This window comes from Molossus molossus, unplaced genomic scaffold (genome assembly GCF_014108415.1).
Source record: "Molossus molossus isolate mMolMol1 unplaced genomic scaffold, mMolMol1.p scaffold_m16_p_12, whole genome shotgun sequence".
Taxonomy (NCBI): Eukaryota; Metazoa; Chordata; class Mammalia; order Chiroptera; family Molossidae; genus Molossus; species Molossus molossus.
Genome location: NW_023425347.1, coordinates 16,978,003 through 17,000,014, shown reverse-complemented (window position 1 = coordinate 17,000,014; position 22,012 = coordinate 16,978,003). Strand labels below are relative to the sequence as shown.

General features: G+C 41.5%; 1 protein-coding gene across 1 annotated transcript in view; it reads right to left on the bottom strand.

Annotated features, from left to right (window-relative positions):
• The window catches only part of ABCD3 (ATP binding cassette subfamily D member 3), a 94,599-nt gene extending 78,810 nt beyond the window's left edge, over nucleotides 1-15,789 (bottom strand). Inside the window, exon 1 of the mRNA XM_036256156.1 lies at nucleotides 15,628-15,789. Within this exon, the coding sequence (XP_036112049.1) occupies nucleotides 15,628-15,737 (110 nt within the window). The 5' untranslated portion in view covers nucleotides 15,738-15,789. The remainder of the gene's footprint in view (nucleotides 1-15,627) is intronic.
• Between the last annotated feature and the right edge of the window lie 6,223 nt (nucleotides 15,790-22,012).

Below are 22,012 nucleotides of genomic sequence, written 5' to 3'. Positions count from 1 at the left end.
ATTAAAACGACTATGAGGTATCACCTCACACCTGCCAGATGGCTGCCATCAACCAATCATCAAACAACAAGTGCTGACAAGGGTGTGGAGAAAAGGGGACTCTAGTACACTGCTGGTGGGAATGCACACTGGTGCAGCCACTGTGGAAAACACTATGGTATTTCCTAAAAAATTAAAAATGGAACTGCCATTTGACCCAGTGATTCCACTTCTCAGAATATATCCTACAAAGCCTAAAATACCTATCAGAAAGAATATATGCACCCCTGTGTTCATAGCAGCACTATTTACAATTGCTAAGACCTGGAAACAGCCCAAGTGTCCATCAGCAGAGATGTGGATAAAAAAGCTGTGATACATTTACACAACGGAGCATTATGCAGCTGTAAGAGAAAGAGATCTCTGCCCTGGTCGATTTGGCTCAGCGGCTGGAGCGTTGGCCTGCGGACCAGAGATTCCCGGGTTCGGTTCCCGCTAGGGGCACGTACCAAAAAAAAAAAAGAGAGATCTCTTACCCTTTGAGGCGACATGTAGGGACCTGGAGAGTATTATACTAAGCAAAATAATCTAGTCAGAGAAAGAAAAGTACCACATGAGTTCACTTATTTATGGAATAAAATGAACAAAATAAGTTGACAATCAAAATAGATCCAGAGACATGGAAGTAGGGAACAGACTGACAAGGGGGGGGTGGGGGAGTAAACCAAAGAACTTATATGCATATATGCATATAACCAATGGACATAGACAATAGTGTAGGGAAGGCAGGAGGGAGGTAAGAGCTGGGAGGAGGGGTCAATGGGAGAAAAAAGAGGGGACATCTGCAATACTTCCAGTGATAAAAGATTTTTTAAAAAAAGAACTCATTGATCACTGGCAGAGGATAACAAGAAACGAATGTGTTATTTTAAAAACTGTTAAAGAAGCAAATGTTTACCCTGCCTTTCCTAACTGAACTGTATCATTTGGTAACCAAATAGTAGATGAAGAAAAGCTTCTTTTTAAGGAAGCATTCCATCTTAGAAATGAAGAAATAACAGAATGCAAATATCTCCATTCTATAATGCCTAATAAATTCATTGATCTAGGCATCAAATATCAGTAACTGCTAATATCACAAAAAAAGGTTTTTTGTTTAAAAGAAAAAGTCATTAAATTATATATGTGTTTTACACAGTTTTCTGTATTTGTGGTATTATATACAATAAAAAGGTTGAAAAAAAACTTAAAAGTATTACACCATGACTATATGCTTTAATATTAATTCACAACAATTAAATTTTAACAATTAACTTCACTTTGAATTTAACATAAGACTACTTTAACCCCTGAGTAATTCTTGACTGTTCTTTTGAATCTAAGTCCATCTGAAGGATTTGATAAAAATACTCTATTCTGTCTTTTACCTTCCACATAGCTATTTAAAACATCAAAAGTCTTAGACTCAGGTACCATTTCTACCTCTCTTTGATTCCTCATTGGTAAAATGATAAATGTAAACTATTTAGAACAATGCCTAAACTATAACAAGTGCTCAATAGAGAGTTAATAGTATTGTCTCCAGCTTCCTGACCTTGCAGTCCCTTCTCAAACCATAACTCCAGCAACTCCATGGCTTTGCTCATGCTGTTTTCCCTACCTAGAATGTCTTTTATCCCTTAGCAAACACTATATCTATCTATCTATCTATCTATCTATCTATCTATCATCTATCTATCTTAAGGTCAGGTGCAAATGTGAAATTTCCCATGTCACAACCTGAGTAATTAAACATTTCCAATTCACTGCTTCCTCCCACAGATTTCTGTTCCTACCACACAAGTCTAGTCATACTGAGTTGTACACAGTTTCTATGTATTGCCACAGACTTGAGTCAGAAATAATGTTCATTCAATGTGGTATCTCAGTGCCTAGCCTCTTGATATATAAGTATTCAGTACAATGTACTGGACAAATGTTATGTTTCCTCCCACATTGATATTTTCTCCAATGGAGGAAGGGAAAGGAGCTACTTTGTTGACTTAGTGATGAAATACATACAGAAATGTATTCATCCACCAATTGTTAAATTGGAAATTATCTGACAAATAAAAAAAACAGAATCAAACCATATATTCTGTCCTACACTTGCTTCTCCCACCCATTCCTTTCTAAGCAACACATTATTGGTAGCAAATTAATCTTGGCATTATTGGGAGCAAATTAATACCCTGGTTCAAAACACCTTAAGTCTAATTTCCTTATGCAAAAAAACTATACTCATAGGTCAATGGAAAACCATATTGTAAATAAAATATTACCAGGAGATTTAATTAAACCAGATGTGGTGTGAAATGTTAAAACACAGGATTTTTTATATATAGTCTGTGAGTTTCAATGGTCTATGATTTTCTCAACTGTAAAAATCTTGTCAAATTTAATTCTTAATCTTCCCAAATGCCCAATATAAAACTAGCATGAAATAGGTTCTGTCTTCTCCCACTACAAGATCCACCTAGGAAAGAGACCTATCTTATTCATCATTGTGTCCTCAGCACCTAGCACTAAATATTGAATTAAGGTATAAACTTGTATCATATTCCCCAATTATTGAGAATCGGCCCTCTTATTCATCTCTATACTGAACATTCAAAACCCATCATCTAACACACAGGGAACTCAACCTTTTCTGCATTAGAGGATGACTTTGGGGTTCCTTTCTTTGAGTGGTTCACTGATTCCCAGGCCAACCTACTTCCCCCAGTCCTTATTCTAGAATAAAGATCTGATTCTACCTCAATTTCTTCCTTTCCAGTAATTTGAGTTCACCTCCAATATATAACTAAAGAATGACAATAACACTGAATTTGGAGTCAGAAGATTGAGTTTGATGCAAATTGGCATGCAGTATTTTTACAAGCAAGTTAAAAACATGCATAGTAAAAAGTAAATGCAACAATATGCCAATACCATGTTAATCAAAGCTAAAATGCACCAGCTATACATTACATCCTAATTTCAGAGAAGCTAAAATGTGAAAAAGGACATATAAATGTGAAAAGGGTGTACCTGAGAATCAGTGAAATATTACAATAATCAGAGTATAAGTGTTTTGTCCCCACTTTTTTCTAGTATTCCAATTTTTATAGGGTGTCTTTACTTTGATAATGCAAAAATATTTAATTTTTAAAACTATGAAGCATGAAAGTATTTAATTTTAAAACAGAATTTTAATAGAAGTAGGGAACAGGCTGACAAACCTCAGAGGGAAGGGGGGTGGGGGAAGGGAAGAGATAATCCAAAGAACTTATATGTATATATGCATAACCAATGGACACAGATAACAGTATGAAGCGGTGAAGGTGCCAGGGAGGAGGGGGTGCACTGGAACAGGGTGGGTAGGAGGTAACAATGAGGGGGAAAAAGAAAAGATATCTATTTGTTTTTAAATTGTGAGAGTTAAATAAATCAGTTCACATTTGAAAACTCATTTTTAAGAGTCTTATTAAGAACCTTGGCACTGACTTCATTTCAAGGTCATCATTATAATAAATGACACTGAAGAACTTGGAGACTTTTACCATAAGCGAGTCATGTCAGAGATTTCAGTCAGAAAATAACAATATTGTCCAGTTGGTGTGGCTCAGTGGTTGAGCACTGACCCATGCATTAAGAGGTCACTGGTTCAATTCCTAGTCAGGGTACATGCCCAGGTTGTGGGCTGAATCCCCAATGGGGGCATGCAGGAGGCAGCCAATCAATGTTCTCTCTCATTGATGTTTCTATCTCTCTCTCCCTCTCCCTTCCTCTCTCTCTCCAATATCTATAAAGAAAAAAAAAATTTTTTTTTAATGTTAACGTTAAAATATAATAATTTTATGATGAAAGCCATTGTTTTTAAGCAAAGATACGATGCCTAATTTTTTTTGTAGAAATGATTACAAATGACATTTTTAAACAACTCTAATGCTCCATAAAAAGTAATTCTAATGTATGTGTAACCAATGGACATAGACAACAATGCCGGCAGTGGGGGGGGGGGGGGCAGATCGAGAGGTGGGTGTCAGTGGGGAGGACGGGAACATCTGTAACAAAAATAAATTAATAAAAAATAATAATAGCCCTGGCCAGTTTGGCTCAGCGGTTAGAGCACTGGCCTGCAGTCCAAAGAGACCCAGGTTCAATTCCCGCTAAGAGCACGTACCTCGGTTACAGTTTGTCCCCGGCCCTGGCTGGGTCGTGCGGTAGGCAGCCACTTGATGTGTCCCTTTCACATTGATGTTTCTCTCTCGCTCTCTCTCTCTTCCTCTCTCTCCCTCCCACTCTATCTGAACAAAAAAATGAAAAAATGTCCTCAGGTGAGGATAAAAATAATAATAATAATAATAATGCCAAAAGAAATAACAATAGAGAAATACAGTCCCCAGTTTGCATAAAACTTAATTCGGCATATATAATTCTAAAGAAAGCTACAAAGAGCCTGTCTTTCTTCTTCATAATTTCAGCTTATACTTTACTGCAAAAGCTTATGTGTATTTTATTCATCAGGTCATGGGTGAGTTTGATATTAATCCTAGAAAAAAATTACAACTTATTTATCTAAATTGATAGCATGACATAGCTACTTAGAAGAAAGTGGTAAATTCTAGGAGCAAGAATGAATTCACCAAAAAGTCATGTCAGATCAAACTCATTCTCTTCTCTGAAGGAAGTCACGAGAATTCCGTAAACTTAGTTTATCATGCTACAAAGCACTTGATGATGGACCAATCAGGGATTCTCCACCTTTTCCATGTAAAAGAGACCAATGCCAACGTTCAGCTCTAGGGTCTCATATTCACAGCTCCATGACCAGAAAAAAAACAACTCTTACTTCCATAAAGAATCCAGCAGAAACATCCCAAAGGAAGACTCGGAATGAGGCCCAATATGGATTAGATGCCTTGCCCTGTTGTCAGAGTGCCAGGTTATTAACAAAAGGAAAGGTGTGGAAAGGTGCAAGGTAGGTTAAAGACGAGAACCAATACAATACCCAGAGGATGTTACTTAACAGACATTATAGTGGTTTTATACTTAATTTATTGGGTAAAAAAAAAAAAAAAAAACAGAAGGAATACTAATTAAATGTGCAGAATCAAAAAAAAATTAGAGTGAGGAAGTGATGTGCCCAAAGATAAGTGTAATAAATACTTGCACCCAGGTTTAAGAAAAAAATCAAATGCAAAAACTGAAGAGGGGAAAAGAAGGGAAAACAATTGTGTAAGCTAAATGTTGAGTGAAAAATATTGTTTGTCATGAAAATTAAGGTAACCTCACCTATTCTAACAAAAGTTTAGGATCTACAAAGCAGGTTCTACTCTGTCAGTCAGACCACACTTAGAAAAATGAATTTAGTTTCTGACCTCCTCTTTAAGAGGTGGAGAAAGAAAGAATATTATATTCAGGAAGCAGCAACTGAAATACAGAGGCCTGAAACCATGTCACATAAAAGTAACTTAAATACTATCCAGTCCTAAAAGTAAATGATTCTGTCAATTCAAAAAGGCTTCTGTAGAGAGATTTTCATGGGTGCATTTGAGGAAATTTTTAGAAAGGCTCAATAGTTTTCTGAAACCTAACAAGGAGAAGTTTTGCTGTTCTTTTGATACCGTTATAATAATCTGGTTATTACTTATAAGGAAAGGAGCAAAGGGAAACAAGATTATCTAGGCATGCATTGATACAGCTTTCCCAGAAAGCTGCAGTTAACATTCTCCAAGTCTGTTCCTCACAGAACAGTGGGGAAGAGACTGGACATACGCAGTTTAGGCACATGCCCAGTAAGGTGTGGGTGACCTGGGAAGACACTCACCTGTCAGTCACACCCAGGAACAAGTCAGTGGCCAGAATAGGCATGGCCACTGCAAGGGCAGGAAACTTGAACATTTAAACTCCCAAAGTTCCTGCTCTTGCCTCTTGGTTCTCTTGGCACTCTTGGGACTCCGGTACAGGGGGAGCATTCCCCTGTATTCACCCAGGAGGCCCAATGCCATGTGGACTTTACACAATGGACAGATGGACTGAATCTTGCCTGACATTCTGCCGGACCTAGTTTCATCATGGAACAGAAACTTTGGACACTGGCCCTGCTTCTAGCTCTGCTGAACCCCTAGCAACCCCTTTTTCAGGACTGGGTTAAGGAAACTGGGACTTTGGAACCCAAGAAATATAATTTCACGCAAATAAAAAACATTCATTCTCCAGTGCAAGTCTTAGAAAACTCCTTTTCTGAAGATATCACAAGAACCCCATTCCCACTAGCAACAGAGAAATTTGGCCCACTGATTTCTCCTGCAACACTTTTAGTTTTCCTTTAGCAAGCACAGAGAAATCTAAAGCTATCTTTTATATATTAAGCTTTGTTCCAGTTACTGAGTTAAGACATTTTCTCGTTAAATCCTCACAACTACTAACTTTAATATCTGCTATCAACCCTGTTCTACAGATAAGAAAACTGAAGTTCAAAGAAGTTATTAAGTAAACTGACCAAGGTCACAGCTCCAGTAAATAGCTGAATAAAAACATGAACACATATCTAACTCCAAAGACTATATTTTATACTATGCCAAGCTGCCTCCATAATAAAGATCAAGTTGCTGCAAATAAAAGTGTGCATTGTTGCAAATAATCTTGCAATATTTCACACCACTACATTAGTCAAAAAATTAAAACCTATCTTAATGATGATTAGAGAATTAAATTACTATTCATTCATAGTATTCTAAGGCACTACTCTTGAAAAGTAATAAGTGTAATTTGTGTAGCTCAAAATGTTCACACACTTTCCACAAACCCTAAGAGAAGTTCATAACCTTCCATTCATTAATCTTATTTCTGGCAACTTATTCCAAAGAAATAATTCAGCAAAGACAGAAATATTCATTTGCAAAAATATATAGAATTAATTATAAAAATGACAGAAACAATCTAGATGCTCTACACCAAAGAGTAAAATAAATTATTACATAGTCGCACAAAGGAGTATTTATGTATTTCATTAAAAGTATATTTTTGCCCTGGCTGGTTTGGCTCAGCAGTTAGAGTGTCGGCCTGAGGACCAGAGAGTCCTGGGTTCGGTTCCCACTAAGGGCACATACCTTGGTTGCAGTTTGTCCTTGGCCCCGGTTGGGGTCATGTGGGTGGCAACCCTTCGATGTGTCTCTCTCACATCAATGTTTCTCTCTCTCCATCCAGCTCTATCTGAAGATGAATGCAAAAATGTCCTCGGGTAAGGATAAAATAAAAAAATAAAAGTATATTTCTGAAGTTCATATAGAAACACAGGGAAGATGTCTATACTTTAAATAAAAATAGCAAAGTATTATTATAACCATGTAAAAGTATATCCATATAAATAAAAAATAAAAGTAATAAAAATAAAACAATATGTATTATGGTATTGACATTATAGAGGATTTTTAATTTTTTAACTGTCTTTGATGTTTCCACTCTATTATTTACTGTCAAAGCAAGTAAAAATATAATGCTAACATTTTTATAAATTTTTAAGTCTTGCTTTACCCATGCATATAAGAGGGGCTCAGCTCCTAAAGAGCTCATATATGCTTAAGGAGACAACATTTTTTTTTTAAACTTGTTATTTAAAACAACAGTAACCATAGCCCTAAGACATGAACATCTCATAGTTAAAAGTAAAAGTCAGCCCTGGCCAGTTTGGCTCAGTGGTTAGAGCGTCGGCCTGCGGTCCTGAGAGACCCGGGTTCGGTTCCCGCTAAGGGCGCGTACCTCGGTTGCAGTTTGTCCCCGGCCCTGGTCGGTCGTGCGGGTGGCAGCCACTCGATGTGTTCCTTTCACATCAATGTTTCTCTCTCTCTCTCTGTTCCTCTCTCTCCCTCCCACTCTACCTGAACAAAAAAAATGGAAAAATGTCCTCGGGTGAGGATAAAAAATAAAAAAAAAGTAAAAGTCATTCAGCAGCCCAGCCAGTGTGGCTCACTGGTTGAGAGTGGGCCCATGCACCAAGAGGTCCCCGGTTCAATTTTCAGTCAGGGCACATGCCCAGGCTACAGGCCCAATCCCCAGTGGAGGGCATGCAGAAGGCGGCCAATCAATGTTCTCTCTCACTGATGTTTCTAGCTCTCCCTCTCCCTTCCTCTCTCTCTAAAAATCAATAAAGAAAAAATATTTTTTTTTAAAGTCATTCAGCAAACATTTTTTGAGAACTTACTATATGTCAGTCATAGTTTTAGCCAATGGAGCAATACCAACGAACAATCGACCCATGGATCAAGAACTTGCCGGTCAAGGCATGTGTCTGGGTTCTGGGCTCAATACCCATTGGGATGTGCAGGAGGCAGCCAATCGATGTGTCTCTCATCGATGTTTCTACCTCCCTCTTCCTTCCCCTCTCTCTAAAAATCAATAAAAACAAAAAAAACTTTTTTAAAAACACACAAAAATTACTGCCCTCATTAAACTTACATTCTAGCAGAGACATACAAAAACAAGATAAATATGTAAAATAAATAGCGTATTTGATAGTAAGACATGCTCAGGAGAAAAGTAAAGCCAGGAAAGTGGGCAGAGTATGTGTGTGGAGGATGCTATTTTAAACTGAATAGTAATGGAAGGTCTTACTGTGAGATGTCTAATAAAAGACTTAAATGGGGGAGGGAGTAAGCAGTATGGATATCTGGGCAAAGAGCATTCCAGACACAGGAACAGCATGTGCAAAAGCGATGAAACAGAATGTCTGGTCAATGATGCTAATGTGCCTCAAACTGAGAACTGTGATTAATTGAACAGTCTATATCCACTTCCCCACACCAGCAGACCACACACAGTGGCACAGTTCTGAGAACACTGCTTCTGCTGGTTTCAGTACACAGTAGCTTTTCCTGGGAAATCCTTTAAAGCCTTCTTAAAAAGCTTTAAAGGCTGCTTAAGCATCTCCTTTTTATTCTGAGGATCCAAATGGGGCAACGGCCTGCCTCAATAAGACTTACTCTCAGTTCATCATAAGGGTCTCATGCAGCCATAGCCCTCACTTGATTCATGCATGTACTCTACAAAACACTCAGTGGGCCCGTGAAACTGAGAAAAGTGAAACCAGCCCCTTCCAGAGCTTGATTTGAAAGGAGATCTCAGGAAGGGAAAGTATTCAGGAAAGGTGTAGAGAGGTCAGTGGGGAGAAAGTGCATGGGGTAGAAGCTAGAAATATAAGAACATCAAGGAGTATAGAAAACACCCAGCAACAGGCCACAGGGCTGAGGCTCAGGGGAAAACAGTCAACAAATTTCCAACAGTGGGAATGTCTAAAGAACTGAAAATAAAAGAATGTCTCCATTTTAAGCTGTTTACTATGCTGATAAAAATCCCTGCTACCGCCCAGCCGATGTAGCTCAGTGGTTGAGCATAAACCCACACACCAAGAGGTCCTCGGTTCAATTCGCGGTCAGGGCACATGCCCAGGTTGTGGACCAAATCCCCAGTGGGGGGCATGCAGGAGACAGTTGATTGATGTTCTCTCTCATCGATGTTTCTATCTCTCTCTCCCTCTCCCTTCCTCTCTCTCTAAAATCAATAAAGAGAGCCCTGGCCAGTTTGGCTCAGCGGTTGGAGCGTCTGCCTGCGGTCCTGAGAGACCCGGGTTCGGTTCCCGCTAAGGGCACGTACCTCGGTTGCAGTTTGTCCCCGGTCCTGGTTGGTTGTGCGGGTGGCAGCCACTCGATGTGTCTCTTTCACATCGATGTTTCCCCCTCTCTCTCTTCCTCTCTCTCTAGAATCAATAAAGAGAAAAAAAAAAAAATCCCTGCCACTACTTCCAAAGTTTCAATAAAACTCTACTATATATAGCTATTTTGTGGCTGATGCTCAAGGAATGAAGGCAGATACCAAAAAGACAGGCTCAAAAGACAAGATATAAGTGGGATCTAAAACAGAGCAGGAGCAAAGTAGCGAAGTAGGCATGTCTAAGAGAAATGCAAGCTCCCTGAAAAGCCTCCAAGATATGTGGGGAAGGAGACTGCATTCCCATCATTTATAGATTGGAGCTCTGAAAGGATGAAGGATACCATGAGCTGGTGGACTTGGCTACACCCTGATAACTGACAGCTAGATCACACCCAGTCAAAAAATTAATAGATAAAACAAGAAAGGTACCTAAATTCATGCTTCAGAAGGTTAAAAAGGTGGTGATCATCATTGATATCAAGTTGTTAAATAATACTTCATGGAAGGGGTGACCCTGACTAACCCTTAAAGGATAAGAGTTGAAGAGCAGAGGATAAAAGGAGAGATATGCCAGGTATGAGAGATTATGGCTAGTATCATGAATAAAGTCAGGAATGAGTGTGGCCTGTTCAGAGAAAATTGCAGAAACTGGCCTATGTGGAACAGAGACTACCCACTGGCAGGCAGTGGCATGTAAGATTAGCCAGGTAAGTGAGATCAGATGGAGGAAGGCTCAGAAATCCAGGACAAGAAATCTGACCTTAGACAAGCATTCATAAGAAGGAAAAGAACTGCTTTGTTCTGTTTTTGGTTTTGTTTTTGTTTTTTAAGATCATGAAATACTTTGGCAATGTAGATTGGTCCTTTCCCTGCCTTCTAAAATTGGTCCACTGATTTCCCATTACCCAGCTCATGTTACATTTCCCCAGGTACACAACTATCAGTCACTTCTGTGAAGATGTTGTCTACTCATGTTTGTACTGGTCCCACATCTCCGAATGCCTGTCAAACAATTACCATTACAAGTTCTTCAACTATCCTACATCATTCGTGCACCCTATAAACACTTATTGTCCATCAATGACATGTGCAAACTAGGAATTCAAAGATGACTCAGTCCATGCTCTCAGGAAATTCAGAGTATTATGTAGGCAGAGCCAAGAAAATGACCTAATACAATACCAAGTGGTAACTACTAGAGGGATGCTTAACGTATTCTGAGAGCTGAGGGCAGATGATTTCCAATCAGTTTTGGAAATTAGGAAAAGAGAGAAAACACCTAAGAGAAAGTGTTATCTGAACTGAGTCTGAAAGGAAGAGAATCATCTGCGGGTGAACAGAAGACCTGGGGATGAAAGTGATTACCATCAGACTACAAAACCAGGTAGAGTCTGCCATAGTCAGAGATTATTGATCCCATATGGCTGAATGAGTAGAAGCAGTAAAGTACCACAACATGAACACCATTTTTCCATGCTAAGAACTTTGTATTTCAGAATAGTTGAACGATATAAATTTTAAAAAATAACATGATCTTATTTGTATTTCTTAAAAAGTGGAAAATTGATTGAAAGGGCACCACAAAACTTTTTCTCTTTCCTATCAAAAAATACAACAAAAATCTGATAAAGGCTGCTATAAGATTCAATTTATCTCCAGTTATCCATTCCTACCCCCTTTTAAGCTTAGCTCACATCCCTCATAGTCTTCCCTAACTCTCCCCAAACACATTAATCTTTCCTTTCTCAGAACTTCTAAGGAATATCCGTCTGCACTGCATTGTGTCATCACCTTACATTTTACCTAATTTACATTTAAATTTCTTCTCCCTAACAAGTACATAAGCTCCCTGAGAAAAAAATGTTACATATTTTTTTAATGTTTGTGTAATACACACACACATACCCCTCTTCGTCTCATAGCACCAAGCATAGAAATACAACATTCTGAAACAGATGTCTTTGAACTGAATACATGGTGTCCTTTATCCATGAGTAAAAATAATCTACTATTCCCCATATATGAGGAACAAAATAAGATGCATAATTAGGCAAAACTAAGGTGAAAAAAGTTAGTATAGTGACAGCAGGGAATGAATACAAGGGATCTTTCTGGGAAAATGATAATGTTCTAATTTATGATCGGTGTGTGCTACACTGTTGTACCCATTTATTTAAAATATATAACTAAGGTCTGTGCAGTTCAATATATACAAATTTTACCTAAAAGCCTGCAAAAAAAGGAGTGGGAAGTAAGAAGCTATAGCTGAAACAAGACTTGCAGAATATTCACGGTACTCCTTGGGTAAAGTGTCTAGGGCTTCATTACATTATTCTGCATCTACTTTTTAAAAAAGTAATGTGTGAAAATTTCCATAATAAAAAGTCATATGTGGCCCTGGCTGGTATGGCTCAGCAGTAAAAGTATCACCCACGGACCAAAGAGTCCCAGTTCGATTCCAGTCAAGGTCATGTACCTCGGTTTGCAGTTCACTCCGGCCCCGGTTGTGGTTGCGCGAGTGGCAACCAATCTATGTGTCTTTCTCACATCAATGTTTCTCTCTCTCTCTCCTTCCCTACCTCTCTCCTTCCCTACCTCTCTCCTTCTCTCCCTCCAGCTCCATCTGAAGATTAATGTAAAAAATATCCTCAAATGAGGATTAAAAAAAGTTGTGTGTGTGTATATGTATGTGTATACATATATATAAGTATATATGTATTTCTGTGTGTGTGTGTGTGTGTGTATATATGTGTGTGTATATATATATAAATTTAATTGGGTGGGAAAAAAACCTGCACTAAAAAAACAAAACTAAAAAGTAACTCAGAACATTAAATTACCCCTTCTCTTAATGTTTGGAATAATGTGACATTGTAACTTTTAAAGTGGTTTTACTGGCTCTACTGCCCATCAGATTCTTTTTTTTTTTTAATCCTCACCCGTGGGCATTTTTCCAGTTTTTGTTCAGATAGAATGGGAGAGAGAGAAAGGGAGAGAAACATTGATTTGAAAGGGACACATCGAGTGGTTGCCACCCACACAACCCAACCAGGGCGGGGGACAAACTGCAACCGAGGTACATGCCCTTAGCGGGAACCCAACCCAGGTCTCTCTGGACCACAGGTTGACACTCTAACCATTGGGCCAAACAGGCCAGGGCTGCCTATCTGATTCTAAGAAATATCTTCTAAGGCAAATCTACTGTTGATAGCATAGACAACAAAAAAAAAAAAGCTGAGAAGCCACAAGTTCCTTAATGAAGCACCAGATAGTAAAATTAATTAACCCTGTTGCCAAATACACCCAAAAAGCCCGTACAATTTTTTTAATGTTTTTTTATTGATTTTCAGAGAGAGAGAGAGAGAGAGAGAGAGAGAAAGAAACATAGATGAGAGAGAGACATCAACATGGATGGCTGCCTCCTACCACACAACTCACCCCCCCCAGGCTGAGGATGGAGCCCAAAACCCTAGACCAGGAACGTCTCGGTGCATGGGTATACATATTCAACCACCTAGCCACATTGGCAGGCAAAGTCAGTACAATTTAAAGTTAGAATTTTGTAATCTTCAAACTGCGATGCCAAAAATAGCAACTAAGAAGATATTCATAAGGTTCTGGAAGTACATCTACAAAGATAGGCTCAATACCATTCTTAATAGGTTTAAAATAATTCAATCTTTTTATCTCAGTAACTTAAAAATTAAATTTAACAGCTAATAATCTGCATTCTCCTCCCACAAAACAGTTTCTGAAAAGAGATTTTAAAGCATTTTATACAGTGAATAAACATTTAAAATATTTAGTAAGACAGATCCTGTGATATTGTTTTGCTATGTGGCTATTATTTCCCCATAGATTATGTTTAAAACTTCCTTTATTCAATAATCTATGGTCTTATAAATCAGTAGCTACCTTGGTTGTGACTAGAAGGTATATGAAGAGTTTCTGGGATGCTGACAATATTCTTATGTGGGTGCAGATCTAAGTGCTTAGTACACAAGTGAGTTCTCTGTGAAAATTTTTCAAGCTCTGCACTTATGATATGTGTATTTTTCTATATGTAATACTCCAATAAAGAAAATATTTTTTAAATCATAAAAGCAAGCCAGAGCTTTAAGGGTTTATATAAAACACCTGTTCCATGCATTGAAACACTTCTCTGAAAAACTGTAATTCAGAGTTATTTTACAGCATTTAACTTTTTTTAAAAATTTTTTTCTTTATTGATTTTAGAGAGAAAGGAAGGGAGAGGCAAGGAGCGATAGAAACATCAATGGGAGAGAACACCGATCGGCATGCCCCCCCACTGGGGATTGGGCCCACAACCTGGGCATGTGCTGTGACCAAGAATCGAACCCGCAACCTCTTGGTGGACGGGTCGACACAACCACTGAGCCACACCAGCTGGGAGCATTCAGCATTTTCTATAGGCATATTCTCAGACAACAAATAACTTCTCTTTGCAACTGGAGGCTCTGAAAGCACACAATCCCTTAAGGAAAAAAAACTGCTTATACCTCTCAGAATTAATCCTTGTAAAAGCAAGCTAAATAGAAGTGAAAAGGTAGAGTACTCTTTTAGCTAAATAAGAAAATCATTTTCAACTTTGTTAAGCGGATTTAGGAATGTAAAACAAGACCATTGCTTTGGACGTTAGTAAGATAAAGAAGACAGGAAATTAGTAGGAGCTTCATGGAAAGGAAGGCCACTGGTCAGTGTTTTAGTCCGAAGTCTACTACTAATCAGATATTTTAGGCAAACCAAAAAAACAGAAGGCAACAATACCTGCCCAGAGAGAGAAATAAAATAAAGTATATTACAGCAGTATATCAATATAATATGAAATATCCAATCACTGGCAAGAATGCTTGGGAAGTAATTCCATTCATTTGCTGAAAGCAGGTGTCTCCCAGAAAATAAAAAATTGTATCTGTAATCCCAAAACAGTAACTCATTTCTCTGCCTTCCTCTAATCTTACAATCTCCTCAAATTAAACCTAAACAGTAAAACTCTCTCAAGGAGAAAGCAGTGGAGTATACTCAAAAAGGATCTTGCCCTGGCGAGGTGGCTCAGTTGGTTGGAGCGCTGTTCCCTAAACCAAAAGTTGAGGGTTCCATTCTCGGTCAGGGCACATACCTAGGTTGTGGGTTCGATGCGGGAAGTAACCTGTGTGCTTCTCTCACATTGAAATGTGTTTCTTTCTTTCTCTCTTCCTTCTTCTTTCTCCAAAACCCAATAAAACCGTATCCTCGGGTGAGAATTATTCCTTAAAAGGGATCTTGATCCTCACCTAAAACACACTTACACCGGCAGAGCCAAAGGAGGGAACCTTGCTTTCCGGGTTAAACGCCAGAGCATTCACTGACCAACTCCAAGGCGACAGCACTGTAGAAAGCAATTCTGCCCAGTGGATCCAGGACAGTTGACGTGAACCATCCCCCAACTTTCAACAGCTACGACGAGGGAGTTGTGTCAAACCGCGTCCACAGCCTGGTGTCAATCCCTGTCCCCAAACACACACACGTCCACAAAGCATATCCACCGTGTGGCAGGAGATGAGATGGCAAAACTAGAACACACCCAGAAAGTTGATAGCAGAAAGAGGGTGGTCTGGGGGCAGTGGAGAGCGAGCGCCTCGGGACAGGGACACTGATTGCTGGCGGGCGGACAATATACACACCCCCGGGGCGAGTAAGGGGCCCGGTCCCGCCGGCGGCGGGGGCGCAGGGCGCACGGAGGACGCCGGCGTCTCGGGCACACTGACATTGGAGCCTGGCAGCAGCCGCCGCCAGCGCTCTCTCTGACCCCGCGGGGCAAAGGGACCAGTCTGTGCGCCGCCTGGCCGGGCGGGAGAGCGCGCGAGGAGTGCCCGCGCGGGTCCGGGAAAGCGGCGCGGCCCCGGGCCTTCTTACCCCTGCAGGCCGAGGGCGCGGCGCCGCTTGTGGAGCAGGCAGAGCAGCAGGAACGCGGCCCCCGCCAGCGAGGAGTTTCGCGCCGTCAGGTACTTGCTGAAGGCCGCCATGGCACCACCGGAGCGAGCGAGAAGGCAGGGGACGCGGAGGTGATTGCCGAAGTGCAGGAAGCGCGGAGGAGACTGGGAGGGGCGGAGCACAGGGCAGGGCGGGCGGTGCCAGCCGCGCAGGGCCGCCCCCTGGTGCGCGCCCGAGCCCACCGCGCACCGGGCTTGGCGGAGCTCGGGCGGGCACCGCGGAGGCCGGAACTGTCCCGGGCGCGCTCTGCGCACGCGCGGACCCCCGCAGAGTCGCCGGAACTCGGGGGCGCGGAGAAACTATGGAGTTTCGCTCGGTGCCTCCTCACTTCGCCGAGGCCTGGTCGTTACCCCTGCCTGCCCGCTACGCCCGCTTCCACACACGCATACCCAGGCTTTCACAAGAACTGGAAAAGCGGGCAAGGCCTGCGCCGGGAATTCCTGGGACCTGCCACTCCGCCCCCGGACACGCCGTTACCACCCTCTTAAAGGAGCCGTAGCAGAAAGGAGTGGCCCGTCGCGGAGCCTGTCCGCGCGACCGAGCCTCGGTCATCAGACGGCAACCAGGGTCGGGAACACGGAGAAGTGGAGGGAGGTGTGAGAAGAGTGACTACAAATCGAAAACCTTTTTCCAAGCCTGTTTTCCAAACCCTGGGTTATAATTTCGAGGGGATTGTGAAATCAGTTTAGTGGGTCGAGACCACCACTTTATTGTTTGTTCATGTAATCGGGAAGAAGAGAGCACGATATAAAATCTAAGAATGCTTCACGTATAAAGGCGTTGTTTTTCTTCCAGTCTTTTCTAGCTATGTGTCGTGAGTAGTGTAAAAAATGTATTTCTTTATGTGGGTCTGATCAAACACAAAGTTTGAGAAACACTGTGCCTTGCAAAGAAACATTCCGATGTAACAATCGTGCGTTGTGTTAAACTGGCCTTACTCCGAGGATCTGAAGAGCATTACAGATTACAGCATTCCTCTCCCGCCTGGCCTTCATGGTGCAGAAATCGTTCTTCCTAGCATTTTGACTGGCATATGTATAGTAACTTAGTTCCTGTCTTCAGTTGAGGAGACTGGAGAAAAGCAGAAAATGAGTGCATAAAACGTTGCATAATATACACACGTTAAAGTAGCCCACCAAACGGTGGCTTCAGTACAAATTGGTAGTTGCTTAAAACAGATGACAAGAATCACAAGGACCAGACTTAGTAATGGTGTGTGCATGTGTGTGTGTGTGTGTGTGTGTAGGGGTGTTCAACAGTCTAATTCTCTGTTTACCATGTAGACATTACATTACCTCATTTAACAATTAGGTGGTATTAGATATGCCAGGCACAACAGATTATAATCCCTGTTCTCTAGAGGCTAGTGGAGATGAAAAACATGGGTGGGGGGAATAACTCATAAATGCCAGATTAAAGGTATGAAGAAGGCATGATGAAAAAGAGGAAATGGTTAGTTTTTCTAAATCTAGAGCTTTCTATTAAGGCTTGACAGAGAAGATGGTTTTGTAGCTGAATCCTAAAGACCAGAGAAGTTGCTCAGAAGAACAAGAGAGAAAATTACAAATTCGTTAATAAATTGCTTAGTTATATAAAAGTGTTAGGAACCTTGGGAGAAGGTGATTGAATCATTTTGGAGTTTGTAGCAGTGAAAGAACAGCATGCAATGTTAGTCCAAAATGTAGTCTGTTTAGGAAATAGATTATATTTCAGAGGAAAGACATATTTAGGAAGTAGACTATAGCTGCAAGGAAAGATAAAAAATGATTCATTGGGCAAGATATTCTAAATGGTACCCTTGTTCAAGAAGCATGGACAATTCTAAAAAAATTAGTTAATATGAGCTCAAATAATTTTAGATGTTCATAAAGCCCATCAGATACAAACCACCAGGGACAAACCTGTAACCCAACAAAGTTAGGTCTAGTAACTGGCTGCAGCAAAGGACCCCACACAGCAGAGGAATTGTGGGCATGTCTCCAAAATGGGAAGAAATGGGGGTCATTATAGAATTAGGGGGAGAATTTAGGTAGAATCTAAATAAAACAGTACTTAATAGACTCAGAGCTAATCAGATCTGTTGGTAAATGGGTTCATATCAGACCTCAATTGACAAGCAGACTCAGGGTTCCATTTCCTTGGAAATAAAAATTTAAGTTTAATGTAGAATACTGTGTCCCAGACTCTTATCTGAACCTATGCATGTAAATTGAGCCTACTTTTCTAAGTCAAAGTGACTTGGATATTTTACATCCCCCAGGCAAGAAAGTAATGTTCTGCTCTGTTCTCACTAATATGAATTCCAAACAAGTTCCGACAACCTCTTGGATTTTTTTTTTCCACTCACCTGAGGACATTTTCCATTTTTTGTTCAGATAGAGTGGGAGGGAGGGAGAGGAAGAGAGAGAGAAAGAGAGCGAAACATCGACGTGAAAGGGACACATGGAGTGGCTGCCACCCACACGACCAACCAGGGCCGGGGACAAACTGCAAAGGAGGTACATGCCCTTAGCGGGAACCAAACCCCGGTCTCTCTGGACCACAGGCTGATGCTCTAACTGCTGAGCCAAACCAGCCAGGGCCCAACAACCTAGGATTTTAGAGAACAAGGTTCCTCAGCATTATGTTTTGATAACTAACCAAAGCAATTTTTCTGGTTCATAAATTTATAATACTGAATAATTAAGAAAAATATGATTTTTATCGGAAGATCTCCAGGGACTCTGATTTTTATACCATTTAACCTATAGAGAATAGGGAGAAGAGGGCCATATGGAATTAGGGAATCTAGAAAGCTCTTGAAGAGAGGTTGTGTTAGCCAGCCTCCAACACTCCCCCCAGTAGTCCTTGCTCCCTGGCATTCATGTCCTTGTGTAATCTCTCTCACCTCAGAGCTGGTCTGTGTGACCAAAAGAGTACTGTGTGACTTCTGAGACCAGATCATAAAAGGCCTTGTGGCTTCCAACTTGGGCTCTTGGATTGCTTGCTCTTGAGAAAACAGCCTGGAGAAGAATTGAGGACCCCCCGCGAGAACCACCACCAGCTTGCCAGCCTTGGAAGCAGCTCCTGCACCCACAGTCACGCCTCAGACGGCAGCCTCGGGGGCAGACCTGAGCCAGCTGCTCAGCCAAGCTGCTCCTAAATTCCTGACTCACGGAAACTGTGGGAGATAATAAATGCTTATCATTGTTTTAAGACACTAAATTTGAGGCTGATTTTTTTTTTTTATCCTCACCTGAGGATGTTTTTCCATTTTTTGTTTGGACAGAGTGGGAGGGAGAGAGAGAGAGAAACATCGACGTGAAAGGGACACATTGAGTGGCTGCCTCCCGCACAACCCAACCAGGGCCAGGGACAAACCGCAACCAAGGCACGCGCCCCTAGCGGGAACCGAACCCAGGACACTTTGGTCTGTGGGCCGATGCTCTAACCACTGAGCAAGCGGCCAGGGCTGGGGGTGTTTTTTTTATGCAGCTGATGTGATTTGGGCCATGCCTTGAAAAATAGGTGGAAGAAAAGGGCTTTAGAAGAAAAAAAAAAAAGAGCAAATATGTGGTATGGATGGAAGTTTAAGGAAAGTTGTGAAATGGGAGAAAAGGTTGAAATGTTTACTGGAGGTCAGTGTTTTATGGAGGTAATCTTGTAATGTTTAATTCCGTTTTGAGGATGAGTAGTAACCTCGGCTTTTATGTAAAGAAGACCATTCTAGTGGCAGCGTGTAGAACGGATGGAAGGAGGAAATATCAAGTGGAAAGACCAGTTAGAACATTCTTGAAGTAGGTTAACAGGTTGTGAGCTTCTAAATCAGGGCAACAGAGCAAACAAGAAGAAGGGATTTGGGATTCAAATTAGATGGGAGGGTGAGATTGTTATTTAATGGGAAGAAAAATTTTAAATGGACTCTGAGACTTTCTGGTGGAGTGCCTGAAAGAATAATAATATTTACCTGAGGTCAGGAGCAGTGAAGTGGTGGGTGTTTTTTAGGGAAGATAATGAGATGCAAATGAATAAATTCCTCACTTGTACCTCATCAACTCCAAGATCCACTCCAGGATCCTTAGCAACTTACGCAAAGGTGGTTATGACTTGAACTCTGCCTACCTCTTCGGGTTCCCATCTTGGCACGACTTCCCTCCCATAGCTGTATTTACCTCTGCCCCAGGAAACAAAAGCACACTGCTTGCTATTCCCCTCTGTTGTCTTCCCTTGACTATGCTCATCCTCCCACCTGAAATCCATTCTCTTCCTGCCCTAACATCCTCACCCCAAAATCAGTTTATCCTTTGAAAGGAGGCACTGATGGTCTCTACTCCAAGCTCTTTTCTTTTCTTTTCTTTTTTTTTTTTTTATCCTCACCCGAGGACATTTTTCCATTTTTTGTTCAGGTAGAGTGGGAGGGAGAGAGAGGAACAGAGACAGAGAGAGAAATATTGATGTGAAAGGAACACATCGAGTGGCTGCCACCCGCACAACCGACCAGGACCGGGGACAAACTGCAACCGAGGTACGCGCCCTTAGCGGGAACCGAACCCCGGTCTCTCAGGACCGCAGGCCGACGCTCTAACCGCTGAGCCAAACCGGTCAGGGCTCCAAACTCTTTTCTGACCACTTCCCCTATCCCTCATCTCCTGCCAAGTTAATGACGTCCCTCCTTTGCACTACTTCTGTTTCGTTTTTGTTTGTTTTTTTCTTTATTGATTTTAGAGAGAGAGGAAGGGAGAGGGAGAGAAAGAAACATCGATGAGAGAGAACATCGATTGGCCACCTCTTGCATGCCCCCCACTGGGGATTTGGCCCACAACCTGGGCATGTGCCCTGACCAGGAGTCAAACCGGCGACCTCTTGGTGCATGGGTCGACGCTCAACCACTGAGCGACACCGGCCGGGCACTACTTCTGTTTCATATATAATTCTATTAATGTATACTAGGGTTCCGGAGAGGCATGTCTTAAAACTTTCTTTTAAAAGAGAAACTACCAATTATTTCTGACAAGGTAATCACATCAAGTCACCAGGAACAGATCATCTTTGATTAGAAAAGAGTCACTTGAGATTCCCTGAGGCCCTGCCCCACCCAACTTTTAGGCCCATCCAAGCTGTTTCCAGTGGTTTTACCATAGGATTGGCCTGTTTTGGCTCCTGCTCCAGATTTTCCTAAATTCTCTCAAACAAGCATACCTCTCACTAAGTGGCCCCAGGCCTGGCACTAGAAGCAGCCAGCCTTGATTCACAGCTTGTCTTTGCCTGGGCACCTCAAACCCAGCACAAGAAGCAGCCATCTGCAGATCACTTTGTAGCTTATGCCTGGTGGCTCTGGGTAGAACACAAGCAGTGGCTGGCCTTGCCCCAGAGCCAGCACACCCAGCTGGGGTGTTGAATCAGCATGGACAGCTTCAGACCATGTCGAAGCACCAACACCCAACCACCTCCACAAGTGACACACTCAAGGAATGGATTCAGTGGGTATCAGAGCCCTGCTGAAGTAAGCCTTGCTCTGTGTGGTGGGCCCCTGCACAGCTGATCCTCCAAGGTAGTCAGAGGTCAGTGGTTAGTGGGCACAGCCAGTTCTTGCAGCTGATCAGCCTGAGTAAAACCCTCCCATTGACTTGCCAGCAGCAATCAACATTCAATTACAACAGAAGAGTGTAAAGTCCACACAAGGGGTGCACCTCAAGGGCCCAGCTGGATGATCAAGAGGCTGTGCCACTGGACCCTATGGGACACCTACTACACCAGGCCACCCTGGGAAGTCTAGGAGACATAGCAACTCTACCTAATATATAGAAACAAACACAGGGAGGCAGCCAAAATGAGGAGACAAAGAAACATGTCCCACATGAAAAAACAAAACTCCAGGAAAAGAACTAAACAAAATGGAGATAAGCAATCTAACAGACGCAGAGTTCAAAAGACTGCTTATAAGGACGTTCAATGAACTTAGAATTTCAAGGAACTTAGTGAGGCTCTCAAGAGCATAATAAAAATAATAAATGACGAGTCAAAAATCAAGGATACACTAACTGAAATAAAGAGTAATTTAAAGGGAATCAATAGTAGAGTAGGTGAAACCAAGAAGCAACCCATTGAATTGGAATATAAGGAAGGAAAACACACCCAATCAGAACAGCAAAAAGAAAAAAGAATCCAAAATAATGAGGATACTATACGGAGCCTCTGGGACAACTTCAAGCATACCAACATTCACATCATGGAAGTGCCAGAAGGAGAAGAGAGAGGGCAAGAAATTGTAAACCTATTTGAAAAAATAATGACAGAAAACTTCCCTAACTTGGTGAAGGAAACAGAC